Source organism: Carcharhinus amblyrhynchos, chromosome 20 (genome assembly GCF_965287045.1).
Source record: "Carcharhinus amblyrhynchos chromosome 20, sCarAmb.v2.hapA, whole genome shotgun sequence".
Lineage (NCBI taxonomy): Eukaryota > Metazoa > Chordata > Chondrichthyes > Carcharhiniformes > Carcharhinidae > Carcharhinus > Carcharhinus amblyrhynchos.
In genome coordinates, this window is record NC_137343.1 from 23076311 (window position 1) to 23093613 (window position 17303).

General features: G+C 43.8%; 1 protein-coding gene across 1 annotated transcript in view; it reads right to left on the reverse strand.

The window, feature by feature from the left end:
- The window catches only part of emid1 (EMI domain containing 1), a 355515-nt gene that overhangs the window by 25433 nt on the left and 312779 nt on the right, over positions 1–17303 (reverse strand). The window contains exons 9-11 of the mRNA XM_080208227.1: positions 4172–4261; positions 561–613; positions 211–273 (exon numbers count right to left, since the gene is read on the reverse strand). Of these exons, the coding sequence (XP_080064353.1) occupies positions 211–273; positions 561–613; positions 4172–4261 (206 nt within the window). The remainder of the gene's footprint in view (positions 1–210; positions 274–560; positions 614–4171; positions 4262–17303) is intronic.

A 17303-nucleotide genomic window follows, 5' to 3' on the forward strand; every position in this document is an offset into this window, starting at 1 on the left:
TAGGGTCTAGATGGGATTGTGGTCAGTGCAGACACGATGGGTTGAATGGCTCCTTCTACACTATTAGGGATTCTACTCTGTTCTATGAACTGTTTATGGTATTTGCTTCTGTAATTCCCATCTCACACACTGCGGCCTTATAAGTCATTCCAACATTCTTGTGTATCAGACATGTCCAACCCCAACCTCACATTCATGTTTGCAACTTACTCTGTCTCCTTTTTCACCCTTAGGCCCGTCTAGCCCCGGCAAACCTGGCCGACCAGTCAATCCCTGTGCAAAATAAAACATGTTACGTTTAGAAAAGGGAGATTTCAGTAACCCACATTTCTCTCATTATGGCATTGGGTGTGAAATTGATAACTTCCCATTCATTCAGTCCCTTCAGAAGTGGAATTCGGTTCCAATCATATTTTATGTATCTGGAAGTAAAGTCGATAAGAACACCAAATAAAATGATACATATTCATGTGGACACAAATGGGTATACTGCGAAATTTGAATGCTTTTCCCTATTAAAATCGCATAAATCATTTACACTCTATTATTGCTAGACTTACATCTTTTCCGGGAGGTCCAGGTGGCCCAATTGGTCCTTGCTGACCAGGTGAACCTAAAAGGTTTCAACAAAATACTGTGTCAATGTCGACTTCATTCAAATCCTTCTAATTATTAACCAACAGATAATGATGACAGGTATCGCAGAGGAGGAGCAAATCAGAAACAAATGGCTGAATTAAATGGTGTGTCATGGTTCCCACTAACCCATGCTACAAAAGTCAGGGAGGCCCCATGACCAGGCTGGAGATGGGACAGAAAGTCCCGCCTCGGCAAGCTGCCAGTCAACTAGAGACTAGCCATCCTCAATATACCAGTAGTGCTGGTGGGGAGCAGTGGCCATTGCTGGTACTGCACTTGGGCAAGCTGTAATGGATCGGATCTTTGTTAGCGATGGCAAGGCAGTTGGAGGCTAGCAGTTGAAAAGATGTGGGGTGAAGACAACTGGATTGGGGGGGGAGGTTACCCAATGGGGGAGGGAAGGGACAGGGGGAGTTCTCTAATGGGCACAGTAATTGGTTGAATTGTCCCTTGCTTAATAAGGGACAGCCTACCCACTAATACCCCACACTGGGAAACCCATGGCTGACTGTTAGCATGGGATGGGCAGTCAAATGGCACAGCGGTTAACACCGCTGCCTCACAGTGCCAGGGACCTGGGTTTGATTCCCGGCTTGAATATGATGTGTGAGGAGTCTGCACGTTCTCCCTGTATCTGCGTGGGTTTCCTCCAGGTGCTCTGGTTTCCTCCCACACTCTGAAAGATGTGTGGGATGGGTGCACTGGCCATGCTAAATTCTCCCTCAGAGTACTGAGCAGGCGCTGGAGTGTGGTAACTAGGGGATTTTCACAGTAATTTCATTGCAGTGTTAATGTAAGCCTACTTGTGACACTAATAAATAAATTTAAAACTTTAAAAACTCTCCCACTTTCCAGTTAATGGCTGGTGCAGTGTGACCCTTAGATGGGCATTAATCACCCACATAAGCGTTTCAATTGACCCACTCGTGGGCAGTCTGCCTGTGCCACTCCTGTCACTGGTATAGTTGCAGTGAGGGCAGGGCGGGTATGTAGGCTATGGATTTATCGTGCCCCCTACTTTCAAATCCTTTGCAGCAGAGGGTTTGATCCAGTCCAATTTTAACTCTGTGCAAATGCGTGAAATTCGAACGAATTAAAATTCTGCCCAGTGTTCTTCAGGTCTCACCCAAATTTGATGAAGCACACAGTGCACACCGTGGACATGCCATGGGCCTCCTTTCTGTCTTGCCTCCCTGTCTTTAACCCATCTCTAATGGTTGGCTCTATACCAGGCTACCAGATTTCTGCTCCACTTGCCAAGTACTTGCCCACAGAATGGCAAAATCGGGTTCATTTCACAAGTATGACACAGCTATCATTTATGCTGGCATTACTGCCATGGCCAGTTTTTATTGCTATTGACAAGGGCTAAAAAATACAGTTAAGAATCTATATGTTTTTCTATAAAAAGTTGCAAAATGTTTTGGTCATCCCAATGGGAATTCAGATGAATACAAGAATGTAACGTTGTGCTATTCCAGTCCAATTCTCTAGCTGATGTTGACTCAACTTTTGATGGTGTAGCAATCGGGAGTCACGCTGACGAATCCACGTATGGTGACCTCCGTGTTTACTGGAGCTCTGTCCAATGCCACTTGGACTATGATGTCTAGTGACTTTTCACTGGACATTCTGCTGCTTTGGATCTTGTCAACTGTTGACAAGATCCAAAGCAGCTCGAGTCGGTGCCGTTTGACTCAACGCGCAGTGACTGTTGTTTTCTCCAGCAAACATTTTCTCTGTGACACTCTTTCAAAGTGCCTTGGTAAGGTGACTCTTCTACTTGCCGCTGTCACACTCAGAAATGGACAACTCTGTGCCCAATGTTGGTCCATGGTAACAGGACCTTTTAATACCTCTACCACTATTAATTAACTTTGTCAGGGCCTTCGGCTTACTCAGCTTCTCTACTTCAGCAGATGGTCCGCAGTTAACTTTCACTTCCCTTGCCATGTCCCTAGACAATACTATCTGGCAAACTGTGTCAACGGTTAACTTTGACAATATCAACAACTTACTACAAATACATTCACTTTTAGAAACTGCACACCTGTCTGACCCACGATGTTCTCTCTTCAAATTCTACAGCCTTTTTGGCTTAGCAGGGATGAGCAAATTCTCAAGTGTTTCGTACACTTCTGGGCCTGTTTAAGTCAGAAGTACCACTCTTTCCCTTTCCCTGCTAACTGACTAACAGCTGGATTATCAGGAACAGCAAGGATGTTATTAACAGTGATGTATATTGCTCACACTCCACCTACATACCAGAAGATGCTGGGGCCAGAAATCTACCAACTTGCCTGCCACGGGATTGGCACAGGTGAGAGTCCGACAACTGAAATCTCCGCTAACCTCAGGCGGGAATTTCCAGTCTCACCCAAGCGAGGCCGTAAAATCCTGCTCCACGTCACAATTACACTCTTTCAGTCACCCAAAAATACTTGTTGATGCAGGGATCATCAGAGTTCACACATGTATGCAAACAGCTGTTTCTTTAAGACAAGATTTTTAAAACTATTTCTCAGCAAAAGCAAACTCAGTTCCTCTACTGGTTTGCTAGAAGATTCTCCAATCTAAATTTTTTTGGCTAGAGAAGATTTATAATCCCACCTAGACACCAGACTAATTTTTTAAACAAAATTTACAGGATGTGGGCCTCGCTGGCTAAGCCAGCGATTATTGCCCACCTCTAATTGCCTTCTTGAATCGCTGCAGTCCATGTAGTGTAGGTACATCCACAGGGCTATCTTTACAGGACAGAAATGAGATTATGTGCAGGACATGGAGTTTGAATTATTCCACTGACAACTAGTTTATTCTGGTTTACTATACATACATACACACACAATTGGCCACAAGAGGTTGCTATTGCTTTTTTTTATTTCCCTCTCCAATGTTATATGTCCTCTCTTTTTCCCCTCTTGCATTGGTAGATAAAAACCTCCAGCCCTAGGTCCTTCTAGCTAAGTGGGCCATTGGAAAATGTACAAATATTGCTCAGGATGACATGGTGGCACATTGGTTAGCAATGCACTCTCACAGCTCCAGGGGTCCGGGTTCCATTCTGGCTTCGGGTCACTATCTCTCCATGTCTGCATGGGTTTTCTCCAGGTGCTTTGGTTTCCTCCACAGTTCAAAGGTGTGCCAGTTAGGTGGATTAGCCATGCTTAATTGACCCTAGTGTCAGGGAGATAGCAAGTTAAATAGAGTCTGGGTGGGGTTGTGGTCAGTGCAGACTTGATGGGCCAAATGGCCTCCTTCTGCACTGTAGGGATTCTATGATTCTATAATCTAGATGACCATCCTCCTTCAGTCTTAAGGTTTACCTGTGGGGAAGTGGCAAACTGAAAGACACAGTCAGCATCAGAGACTTGAGGCAGAGTGAAATAAATCTTGACCACTAACATTACAACAACACTCCATAATGCTTAATATCCAGACAATGATGGATTAGGTGATGTAAGTTCTCAGTAATGGTGAATTTCTCAATAAAATAAAATCTAAAATTATCTCCCCTTGGTGTAAAACTTACCAACAGGTCCCACAGGCCCAGGTGCTCCAGGTGGTCCACGCACACCAGTTACAACTGTATCTGTGAAGGTATTTGACAAGACGGAATCACCTACAGCAAAGAAAATATCATCACTATTACAGACAACAAGACTTGGAGCATTATTTTTCAGCTGAGCAAAAATCTCAAGCACACATTTGTTGTGAATATTGTGAAAACAGCAAATGCATTCTTTGGCCACTTGAGATTCCTTTATTCCTTATCCTTGACATCTTACTTCTTAACAGCTCCAGACAGCAGGTGCTAACACACGATTCCAAAGTCATCAGTGGGCGGCAGTGAGCAGCAAAACAAAAAAAAAAATCTACTCGAGTTTTTCTACTAGCAAGAGGTCAACTACCTCGGCACAAACATTGGATTGAACCTGGGTTTACCGAGCAAACTTGCCAACTGAGTCGTTAAGACTGAACAATTATACAGACACAAAAAGGTAGAGTTGTCACAAGCATCCATCTTACCACTGTTACTTCAGCAGAGCTCCTGGAGAAATGGTGTAAATTGATGTTTATGCTGTTTCTCTAGGGCTTATAATTCTCTGCCAATGTCATGGAAACAGAGCAAGACATCATCTGCAGAATCATGCAAACCAGTCTCTCATCCATTGACTCTGTCTACACTTCCTACTGCCTTGGAAAAGCAGCCAGCATAATCAAGGACCCCATAGACCCCAAACATACTCTCTTCCACCTTCTTCCATTGGAGAAAAATTTACACAAATCTGACCGACCAACCGACTCAAGAGCAGCTTCTTCCCTGCTGCCATCAGACTTTTGAATGGACCTACCTTATTTTAAGCTGATCTTTCGCTACACCTTAGCTATGACTGTAACACTATATTCAGCACCCTCTCCTTTCCTTCTCCCTGATGTACTCTATGATGGTATGTTTTGTGTGTCTAGCGCGTAAGAAACAATACTTTTCACTATATGTTAATACATGTGACAATAATAAAACAAATCATATCGAAGAACGTCTGCCACCCAACATCCAAGCAGAACCCTGGACACACTCTCATACAATTTTCCTCAAGACTTCTTCACATATTGGAACACATGAGGTGAAAGGCTGAATTTTAATTTTGGGGTCCGGATTCCATGTTGGTGACCCCTCCCATCACTTCAGCAGCCGAGGCCCAACACAACTTTTACGACCTTTCAATTAAGGGTGCAGTACTGGCAGGAAAGCTCTCTCCAGCCCCAAGAGATCCCACTGTAGAGCAGGGGCCAGCCGCTGTAGGCAAGAGAGAGGGTGCCTCAAAATAGCGGTGCCCTCTGAAGACTTTTTAATAAAGGTGAAACTTATATGGACCACAGTCACCTGATCACTACCTTGGAGGGGGAGCCATTCCATAGGGTACGTCTCAAAATGTCAGGAGTGGCTGGGGAGTGGGGGTCCTTTTGCGGGCCTGGAAACTGTCATGAACCCCCTACCTCTAACTGTTATTTTTCAAACTGGTCTGGGGCAGAATAACTGTTAGTAAACTGGCACGCCAGCTGGTGATGGGGAATTGTGGCCAAGCCTGCCTCCTCGAAAACTTGAAAATTCTGCCCACTGAGTTGCAAAACATAGATTTATTGCTATTTCTGTGGCTGACAAAGAATCAAATATTGGCTTGCCACCAGAGGGCAACATGCTTTGTCTAACGTTGGATCTATTTTAGCAAGTTGTAATGTAGGACAAGCCTGACACGATACTTTAAATTTAGCTTAAACTGCAAGAACATTAATAACACTGCAGAAAATAATGAAAAGCATTAACCTGAGTTGTGAACGTGCTGTAATATTCTCTGATTTTATGAATTTCATAGAATATTATAACCCATGAAATCAGCGCCAGTACCTTTCTCCACATGATCCACCTTCTGTTCACTCCTCATATCCTTTAATAACCTTTATTTCAAGCCACCATCCAAGTACAGATGGACTCCCCTTCAATGAGACTCATGCCATACAATGAGCCCGATTTTACCATTTTCATTCTAAGTGCTGTTTCTGGGCACAATTCAACTCCAGTTTGGAAATCTGCTCTCAGGCACCCTGATTAGCACTTAGCCTGCAAAAAAATCGCAAGTCTGAATTGCACTGTGGGTGGGGCTTAGCGCACCTGAAACGATCGGAGCTCTGAACTGTGCACGCGCAGAGAGGAAAAGAAATTGAAAATCGCGTCCCTGTCATATCGCTCCCGGGCCGCAACAAAACAGATAAAGCAGCCAGGGAAAGATGGTCCCCACAGACATCACCCCCACCCCTACAACATAACTTTCCCCCTTATCCACCCACCTCCCTGCTACCCAGACCGATCACAATCTTTTGCCCCCACCTCCCCCCCCCACTGATGGCCGCAGAGTGGCAGCAGACTCCCCTGCCTGAAACCACCCCCCCCCCCACCAGGCAACGATCTGGCCCTCCTCCCTCCCCCACCCCTTCACTACACAACAATCTGGCCTCCTTCCTCCCCACCCCAAGCCGCCAGACAATGATGGGACCTCCTCCTCCCCCACGCTCCATTAGAAAATGATCAGGCCTCCCTTCTCCACCACCGATTTGAGACAGAGAGCTGTTGGAAGCTCTGAACTTACCTCTTCAGGAGCATGTTGTTTCGCACCGAAACTGGACCTGCGAACGCGATGGTAAAGGGGGAAATGCTGTAAAGTTAGGTGTGCGGCCCATTAATTCAATTTAAATGCATACAAATGTACTTAAATCGCCGTTGCGCCTATTTTGGGCACGATTCGGATTGCAGCCATTTTTGGGCCTTGGTAAAGTGGGCATCTGCATAGACGCGGGCAGACATTGCGTGGGATGGCCTCACACCCAACTTTACTATGTTTTCGTGCCCGTTTTCAGGCGCGACGCAATGGTAAAATCGGACCTAATCTCACACTTCTTCTCCTTCTGCATAAAGATTTGTTACGTGGCCTCACTTCACTAATTCCCTTTTCTGACCAGTAGACAGTACTCTTTACTGGGGTCTCCCAATATCATGTGTACCTGAAGGTTCATAGAAATCGAGCTGAAATTGCATTCACGACCTACTGTGCAGTTTGACCTGTGTTATAACAGGAGAATGGGAGAACCCCCGCAGATGGTGATTATTGTGATATGAGGAGGCGGTGGCCTTGTGGTATTATTGCTAGACGATTCATCCAGAAACTCAGTTAATGTTTTGGGGACCAGTGTTCGAATCCCACCACGGCAGAAGATGGAGTTTGAATTCAATCCAAGACAAATATTCTGGAATTAAGAATCTACAGATGACCACGAAACCATTGTCAATTATCGGAAAATCCCATCTGGTTCACTAATGTCATTTAGAGAAAGAAATCTGTCGTCCTTACCTGGTCTGGCCTACATTTGATTCCAGAGTCACAGCAATGTGGTTGACTCTCAACTGCCCTCCAAGAGCAATAGGGATGGGCAATAAATGCTGGCCAGCCAGGGACATCGATGTCCCATGAATGAATAAAAAATAAATTGGCTCACTTAAACAGTGGAATTAACTAATAAATATTTACCCCTTTATAATTCTGAGGCATTCCATCAGATCAACTGTAACTTTTTCAGCTGCAGTTTCCAAATATCTACTCAAAATGGTAACATACTATTTAATCCAGGTAGCAATGAGCTGTCAATTCACTGTTCTGCATTAGAACTTGAGACCAACTTCAACCCCATTGTGCTGCAGGGCCCTGGTCCCTGGCTGTCTCTGCAGCAGTCTCTGCACCTCAGCTTTCCCTCTGGTCATGGGCATCAAGAGAGAAACATTCTTAATCTGGAGAAAAAGCTCCTAGGACAGGTTTTGATCTGACTCATAGGTTTCATTGCAGGAGAGTAACTGAAAGCTTTTTTGTTTAAGTCAACAGCTCCATTTAAAATGACTCACTGGTGTGAAGAGCTTAGTGTGTTTATTTCATTAGACAGTAATGCATAAATTATAGTAAATCTTATGTGTTTGGAAAGTGGGAATAGGTTACTGGGCATGATCTGAAGTTAAGACAAGTTGGATTCATAGCTTTAAACAGGACCATTTATGGTGTGGAATTTTATGGAACTGCATTTTGTTTTAACAAATGGACATCAAGCTGCTAAACTGGCTACCAAGGCTCAGGTGACTTTTGCTAGTGATTCTGGGGATGGCGGGACTGATGTATGTGGAGAGATTGACTGGATTAGGATTATTTTCCCTGGAGTTCAGATGAATGAGAAGGGATCTCAGAGACTTATAAAATTCTAACAAAATAGGATAGATGCAGGGAGGATGTTCCTGATGGCGGTGGAGCCCAGAACCAGGGGTCATAGTCTCAGGATTCAGGGTAGACCATTTAGGATGGAGGTGAAGAGACAAAGGAGTGAGCCTGTGGAATTCATTACCACAAGAAGTAGTTGATACCAAAACATTGAATGTATTCAAGAGGCGGCTAGATATAGCACTTGGGGGGAATGAGATCAACAGTTATGGGGAGAAAGCAGGATTAGGTTATTGAGTTGGATGATCAGCCATGATTATAATGAATGGTGGAGCAGGTTCGAAGGGCCAAATGGCCTCCTCCTGCTCCTATCTTCTATGTGTCAATGTTTTCTATGATTTGTAAAAGTGCACTATTCTCTTTAGCTGTATTTTTTATGAAGGTGTGTATGCGTCTGTGTTTGTGAGTGCCGAGCAAATGATGTAGGTTGGACAGCCGAGGTGAATAAATAACTTTCTTTATTTAAACTCACAAACGTTTGTTGTTGGTTATTCAAATAAACTACCACTCAGGGGTTGAGGAACACATATATTTTCCTTTTCAAAAATACACTGAATGCAGATAGTTACGGAAGGGAATTGGAGTTTTAGTTCTCAGCCTATTTAAGATGAATTAATCTTAATTAGTTAGTCAACAACTCCATAATCAGAACAGCTGAAAGTAACCTAAATGTTATTTGGGTCTAACCTGCACATTTTTGCACTGTGGGCGGAAAAGAGAGCACTTAGAGGAAACCCACGCAGACACGGGGAGAATGTGCAAACTCCATACAGACAGTCACCCAAGGCCAGAATTGAACCCAGGTCTCTGGCGCTGTGAGACAGCAGCGCTAACCACTGTGCTGCCTTTGGCAGAATTCTGTCCCCCAGTGGCAGAATATTTCCAGGCCCCGACTCAGGCATTCATGCCCGACACAATTGTTTTAGATTGGCCAACTAATGATCATACGGCACACTTGCTGTGGAATTAAGCTTGCGGGGCTCCCACTACTGGAGGGGTGAGAAAGCTGCAGCCAACTGATGCAGGTGTGAGAGAAAGACAGAGAGGGAGTGTGACTCACAGCACTTTATGAAGCTTTGAGGACACAAATGGGCACAGGCTGCCAGGCCACATTTGTGGAGAGCGAACCCCCTGTCCCTCCAGTATACTTTCTCTGGCTTTGTTTTGGCCAGTGTGCGTGCGAGGAAGTGGGAAGCCTGCTTGCCAACTAGGAAGTTCCCTTTCGCCTGTGACGCGGGCTTTGACTAACCCTTTGATGGCCTTAATTGACTTCTTGCTGTCTTGCCCTGACCCAACTTCCTTAACAATATACCAAAGCCTGGGCCCTTCCAGCAAACTGGCATGTTGACCAGAAGTGGGAAATCTTGGGCTTAAAATTCTGCCCATGATATTCATGTCTGATCAAACAGGAACTCTTATTGTTATACTTTGGCTCAGACAAAAAGGTAACAATTGATACGGGCACATGTCCAATTGCATGATTCTCAAACCGTGTACTGGGATGATCAGAGATGCTGACTCCAAGAGAATACCTAGGGAAAATGTGTATTAACCGTTTATTAACCTGTAGCTGACAACAAGGGACAGCACAGTGGTATAGTGGTTAGCATTCTGCCTCACAGCGCCAGGGACCTAGATTCCATTCCTGGCTTGGTTCACTGTCTGTGTGGAGTCTGCACATTCTGTGTCTGCGTGGGTTTCCTCCAAAGATGTGCAGTTTAGGTGGATTAGCCATGCTAAATTGCCCCTTAGTGTCAGGGGGACTAGATAGGGTAAATGCATGTGGTTACGGGGATAGGGCCTGGGTGGGATTGTGGTCAGTGCAGACTCGATGGGCCTCTTTCTGCACTGTGGGCTTTCTACATAAAAAAAAGTCCCTTTTCATATTTTTCTACTTGTAGTACAATTCCTTTCCCTGCTCTTACTTAGGTTCTTGCTCCTAAATGCATTATTAAATCAATCCGTGAGGCTCTTTTATGTGTTCTATATTGACTAAATATATTTTAAACGCTTGCAACCAATGCAGTCGGCTGACAGGTGGCTGCACATTATAATGACTGATTTGTAGCGTGGATAGGGCCACTGTTTATCACAGGACCGCGCACATCCTCGCCTGCACTTGTAGAAGGTTACAGTCAGTACAGAAAAAACAAAGCTACAGTTCAGAAAGAAATCGCAACAACACTGAACAGTCCTAGAGAGGGTGGCACTGTGGTTAGCACTGTTGTCTCTCAGTGTCAGGGACCCAGATTTCATACCCGGCCTGGATCACTGTCTGCGTGAACTATGCACATTCTCCCCATGTCTGCGTGGGTTTCCTCCGGGTGATCCGGTTTCCTTCCACAGTTCAAAGATGCGTGGGTTAGGTTGATTGGTCGTGCTAAATTGCCCCTTAGTGTCAGGAGGACTAACTAGCTAGGGTAAATACATGGGGTTATGGGGATAGGGGCTGGGTGGATTTGTGGTTGTTGCAAACTTGATGAGCTGAATGGCCTCCTTCTGCATTGTAGGATTCTGTAATTCTTACTATGAAATACTTAATGCATTTTTACACATGTGCATAGTACATTCAAAAGTAAGTTTCCAAAGGTTGATGTGGAGTTGGAGTCAGCACTGTAAAGATGAATAGATAAACTGGCAGTGGACTAGTCTAATTCAGGACAGTACACCCATTACTTCAACAAAGGGGCAATTTTTAATCACTGGGCCCTCACTTCTCACCAAGTCCAGTGGCTGAAAGTCAAGGACAGGGAATGATGATGGGGAGGGGGGTAATGTATGGGCCTGCAGATAGCTGGATGTAATGTTGCTTCAATAAGAAAAATTACTCTGCTAATGTTGGAGGAGTAGGCCATTCGAGCCCGCTCTGCCGTTCAATACAATCATAGCCAATTTTCTACTTCAACACTATTTTCCTGCACAATCCTTGATCTGATTTGATTTGATTCATTATTAAAACTTTGCCCCTGGGCCGAGCAGTCAACACTTATCTTCATGCTATCGGATAAATGAAGATGCACTTAGTCCTTCAGATCCTCCTTTAATAGTGACAGAGACACACACGATTCTCAGACGAGTAGCAGCTACCTTTTCATAGGAATTAAGGTGAAATCATTTTCAGGTCATATAATGATTCACTGCGTGGCAGCGTGTGAATGATTGAAAGTATATGCGAATGGATGCTTTATTACACTCAAGAAATGGAGGTTAAATTTTTAATGATGAATGATCCTGGCTCTGATCATATTGCTTATTAAAGTATAATTGGATCAGCATGCACCTCACTGAACTTTATAAAAACTGTTCACTTCTTGGGATCAGGATCAGCTAGCAGTGGGAGGAATTTCTGATGAATTGCCCCAGTAAATACAAAAGAACCATAGTAAGTGGTTAAGATCTTAACTGCTTACAGTTCAGCTGCTACACTGAGGGACTGGGCAGCAGATGGTGCTAAGAGCACAGTGCTTCCAAATCACGATCAGGGCTTTCTTACAAACAACACAGATTTTTGCTCTGTAAATCTGTTCACTTATTTTCCCTGTTTAATGTTGCCCTGCACTTTGTAAGAAATGGCTCTCATCATGAAAACAATTCCTGACATACTTCAAAAAATATTACCATTCAATACTACTTTGTGCAGTTTGAGGCAAAAGATGTAAAAATTTGGGGATGGCATCATTTTCTACATTTTGCGCACTATCCGTGTGGCATGGTGGCACAGTGGTTAGCACTGCTGCCTGACAGCGCTTGGGCTTCGATTCTCAGCATGGGTCACTGTCTGTGTGGAGTTTGCACGTTCTCCCTGTATCTGCGTGGGTTTCTTCTGGATGCTCCGGTTTCCTCTCAGTCCAAAGATGTGTGGGTTAAGTACATTAGCCATGCTGAATTGCCCCTTAGTGTCACAGGTTGCGTAGGTTAGTGGGATTAGTGAGTTAAAAATGTGGGGTTATAAGGATAGGGCCTAGGTGGGATTGTTGTTGGTGCAGACTTGACGGGCTGAATGGCCACCTTCTACACTGAAGGGTTTCAATGATTCTAAAGGCAGGTACAGTGTGGACACATGACAGTGGTTCTTTTGCATTGCACCAACAATAGGCCTTCAATCCTCCTGCATCTTTTGGTGTGGTCATTTCATTTCCTTCATCAATTGTTCATGTGCTTTCTATGAGTTAGTGCCAAAGTAGGAGTCCACATTCACTAGAAGCTGAATTAGGAATGATCACCTTTGTTTTGCCTGATCTCCACAGCTAGCAGAAGTTAAAGAGATTTTTATCCCAACATTTTGGATCTTAGATTTACCAGAGGTGGCACAGTGGTTGGGCAGCACAGTGGTACAGTGGTTAGCACTGTTGCCTCACAGCACCAGGGACCCGAGTTCAATTCCCGGTTTGGGTCACTGTCTGTGTGGTGTTTGCATGTTCTGCTCATGTCTGCGTGGGTTTCCTCCGATTTCTTCCCACAGTTCAAAGATGTGTGGGTTAAGTTGATTGGCCATGCTAAATTGATCCTAGTGTCAAGGGGATTATCAGGGTAAATATGTGGGTTTATAGGGCTTCGGTGGGACTGTGGTCAGTGCAGACTTGATAGGCTGAATGGCCTCCTTCCGCACTGTAGGGATTCTCTGATTCTATGACTTCAACGCTGCACATTGGACTTCCACTGCATATTGGACTTATATTCCCATGGCATTCATTCAATGCAAAGAGACATCTTACAACACTTTATAGGGACAGTGATGAATGGAATTGTGCCATTTTAGAGGGAGTGCCTGTGATGGTTTGGGGACAAGATACAATGCTGATCTGTTCCAGTGGGCAACAAGACATGGCTTAAGGAATGGCCACTGATGTCAAAGTGAATGGAGCAGTGGAGGAAAAGGTGGAGAAGTGAGAGAGAAGACAGCTGATTTTGAGAGAGCAGAGGATGCGTGCAAAAACGTACAGTTGGTGAAAAATCACAGTTTAGGAAGGGGACAGAGTGTGGATATATTTGAAAGTATAAGCAAAATAAGGGAAAGTAGGGTAGCTTAATGCGTACGGGTGTGATGATGGACAAGTGCCTTGGTATTAGATTGTGATCATTACATTGTGGCTGCCTTGCAGTGTGTTAGTGTTTGAGCAGGGGAGGCCAATAAAGTGGATTACAAGGAGGGGATTAGGAGCAACAGCAGTCAGTATTGTGAAGGTGAATGGAAGTGACATTGGCAACTGATCAGGTGTGGGGGAAGAAGCAATGAGCTTTGGGTGTGCAATTTCTAATGGCTGCTCATGCCTGGAATAGAGTCAGTGTACAACCTCGTTATCTGACTATCCTTTTAAGATTATTTTTCCAGTGCACCACTGGTAAAAATAGACCGTTGAGAATCACAGGGTAAGTTTCTTTGGTAACTCTGTACCAGTTTATTACCGGGAACCATTTTACTGTAGAAAAGCACTAGTATCATTGAAATAAAACTGACCTGGTAACAAAAAAAGGCCATGCGTGATCTCAAATGGCCCGTGAGTAGGTAAGAGGAAAAAGGGCACAAATGGATCACTAAAAGACCAAATTTAATGAAAGACTTAAATTTTTAACATGAAAACATTAGGCTGCGTTTAGAATATTAATAAATATAACTCATTTACATGATGTTCCTTACTTTAAAATTAATATTTTTATTTCACTAATTAAGCAAGAAAAGGTTTTAAGCAAAAATGCAGTTGACACACCATGGCTTGATTATTGAAAATGCCTTTATGACGGAGAGGAATGGAGTCCACCCACATAAAATATTCACTGAGGTCTCAATATAAATCCAGATAAGGCACATTCTCACACTCCCAGTACTGATTGTGATAAAGATTGCAAAACAAGAGCTCACTCAAAAACTATGTAAAACCCACATCCTCTAATGCAACTTAATGGATAGAACTTTCCATGTTCATTTAAAATTTTGTTTTCTTTTTATTTAGTCACGGGATGTGGGCATCACTGGCATGCCAGCATTCATTGTCCATCCCCAATTGCCCAGGAAGGTGGTGTGAGCTGCCTTCTTGAACTTCTACAGTCTGTGTGATACATCCACTGTGCAGTAATGCGGGAGGGAGAGGAGGCATGGTTACAGGATTTTCACCCAGTCGCCGTGAAGGATTTATTTCCAAGTTGGAATGATGTGAGACACAGAAGGAGAGCTAATGGTGCTGCTCATACATGCGAGCTGCCAGTGTTCTAAACGGTAAAGGTTGCAGGATTCGATTCCAATCACAATCTAACAGGGCGGCATGGTGGTTAGCACTGCTGCCTCAAGCACCAGGAACCCGGGTTCGATTCCCGGGTTGGGTCACTGTCTGTGTGGTGCCTGCATGTTCTCCCCGTATCTGCGCGGGTTTCCTCCGGGTGCTGACCATTCCTCCCACAGTCCAAAGACATGCTGTTTTGATGCATTGACCATGCTAAATTCTCCTTCAGTGTACCCGAACAGGTGCTGGTGTGTGGTGACTAGGGGATTTTCACAGTAACTTCATTGCAGTGTTAATGTAAGCCTACTTGTGACTAATAAATAAATCAACAGAAACAAAAATTACAAACTTGTTCCTTTTAGAAGATGGGGATAGCACTAACTTCTGTCCTCTCCCACCCTCCGTGGATTAAAATCAGAACATTGGTGGCGATATTTCCTTTTTTATACTGCTGTAAGCTAAAATTTGAATCAACCTCAAACTAAAAGTCTTGCTCCAATTCTTGAACTTGCAATGAGATATTTAAATAAAACCAGTACAATGCACATCCATGTAGCGTTTAATAGCCCAATTCCTGAGATTTCTCTTCTGAAAAGAAAGCTTGAAATAAGTATTACTCTGTCAATAATGGAATTTTGAGAAGTGAGTGAATGTTATTCGTAGGCATTTTCTGTCCATTAAAAGTTGCAATAATCCCCAGACTCTACAAGAGACTGATAAGCACTTAGTGGCAATGTTCATCAGCACTCGATGGAAAGCAATGTGATCAGTTTTACAACTGATGGCAGACACACAAACAGAAACTAATAAACCACATTCTCCTGTGCATTTAGCTACACACTGGGACTGACTTGAAGTGGCCTCTCTCTCAATCCCCCTGCACTTGGCTTCACAATTGTTCATTTGAAAGCTGGCTCTCAACGCTAGTAAAGCCAAATGGTGCAAAATGTGGAATGAAGATAAACAATGTCATGCCTTTCACAATGTGCAGTATCGCTTAAGTCTGTGCAGCACTTTGGCAAAACGGAACTTCATATAAGCCAAATTATGCTTCTTATGGGATTGTAAAGAGGGGTTTTCAGCTCGCTTTTTATGATAAATGAGAAGGGTGAGGAAAACAATTTCCTTCCTGTTCAGTTTAATCAGCTTCAAATGTAATTAAATCTACTGGCTACCTTACAATAGCCAGGGCCTTTTGTGAACAGCTGAGTGTCAGCTGAACTGACTTGTTTGGCACAAATACCTTACCACCCACAGACTTGACTAGCAGCAGCCTCTCCATGACAGCAAGTCAGATTCCTTTATTCTCACAGTGGCATCATACAGAAATCTTCATTTCACTCTCTCAAATCCAGCTACTGCTAACCTCTGTGCTGCCCTTTTTGTGTTGAGAAGAGTCAGCATTATCTATTTGTTGCTACATTTCTGACATTGTGCCTTAAGCTTTATTGGTTTCCTTAAGGACTAAAGCTTTCATAGAATCATATAATCCCTACAGTGCAGAAGGAGCCTATTGAGTCTGCATGACAACAATCCCACCCAGGCCCGATCCCTGTAACCCTATGTATTTATCTCCCTATTAATCTCCCTGAAGCTAAGGACAATTTATCAACCTAATCTGCACATCTTTGGAGTGTGGGAGGAAACTGGAACACTCGGATGAAATCCACAGAGACATGGAGAGAGTCCGTAGTCATCCGAGGCCGGAATTGAACCCAGGTCCCCAGCGCTGGGAGCCAGTAGTGTTAACCATACTGCCACCATTCTGCCTATAGCACCATCATTTGACTCACCAAAAAAACTTTATTAAATCATTAGTTTACCAGATTATCAGTTTTCAGTTAAATACCCAGTCAGAATCACAGGGTTAATCGGACTCTGCATTTTGGTGTGATCTCCAGGGTCTAAAAAGCTTACCTCACTGACCGCCCACTGACCACATTTATGCATTTCAAATTGCCAAAGTTGTATTTACAAATTTATTTCTTTCAGACAGTGGTAGGCAGCACTGAGTTTTCATCTTCCCTGGCTGTTGGTTTTTTTTAAAAAGTAAAATAGATAGGTTAGAATCAGAAAGAGATTATTGCCTATTCCACAGTGGCTAGCACTGATGCTTCACAGCGCCAAGGACCCGGGTTCAATTCCAGTCTCGGGTGACTGCCTGTGTGGAGTTTGCACATTCTCCCCATGTCTGCGTGGATTTCCTCCGGGTGCTCCAGTTTCCTCCCAAATTGATGTGCATGGATTGGCCGTGTCCCTTAGTGTCAGGGGGATTAGCAGGATAAATAGATGGGGCTATGAGGATAAGGCCTGGATGGGATTGTTGTCAGTGCAGGCTTGATGGACTGAAAGGTATCCATTTGTATGGAAGGGATTCTATTCTATGAATGAGGTACAGGAGAGGAAAAAGGAAAAGATGACATTCTCTAAAAACATCCTTTGTTTTACAGGCGCAGGCTGACCTATGCATAAGTAGCATTTTGCACAAATGCAACTTATTAAATGATACAGCATAACTTCTGTTTCATTCAATGATTTAAAGTATCGCTCTTCTAATTAATCAGTTATTTTAATGCCCAATACTAAATGATCTCAAATTAATTTTTTTCTAGAAATTAGCTAGGTGACT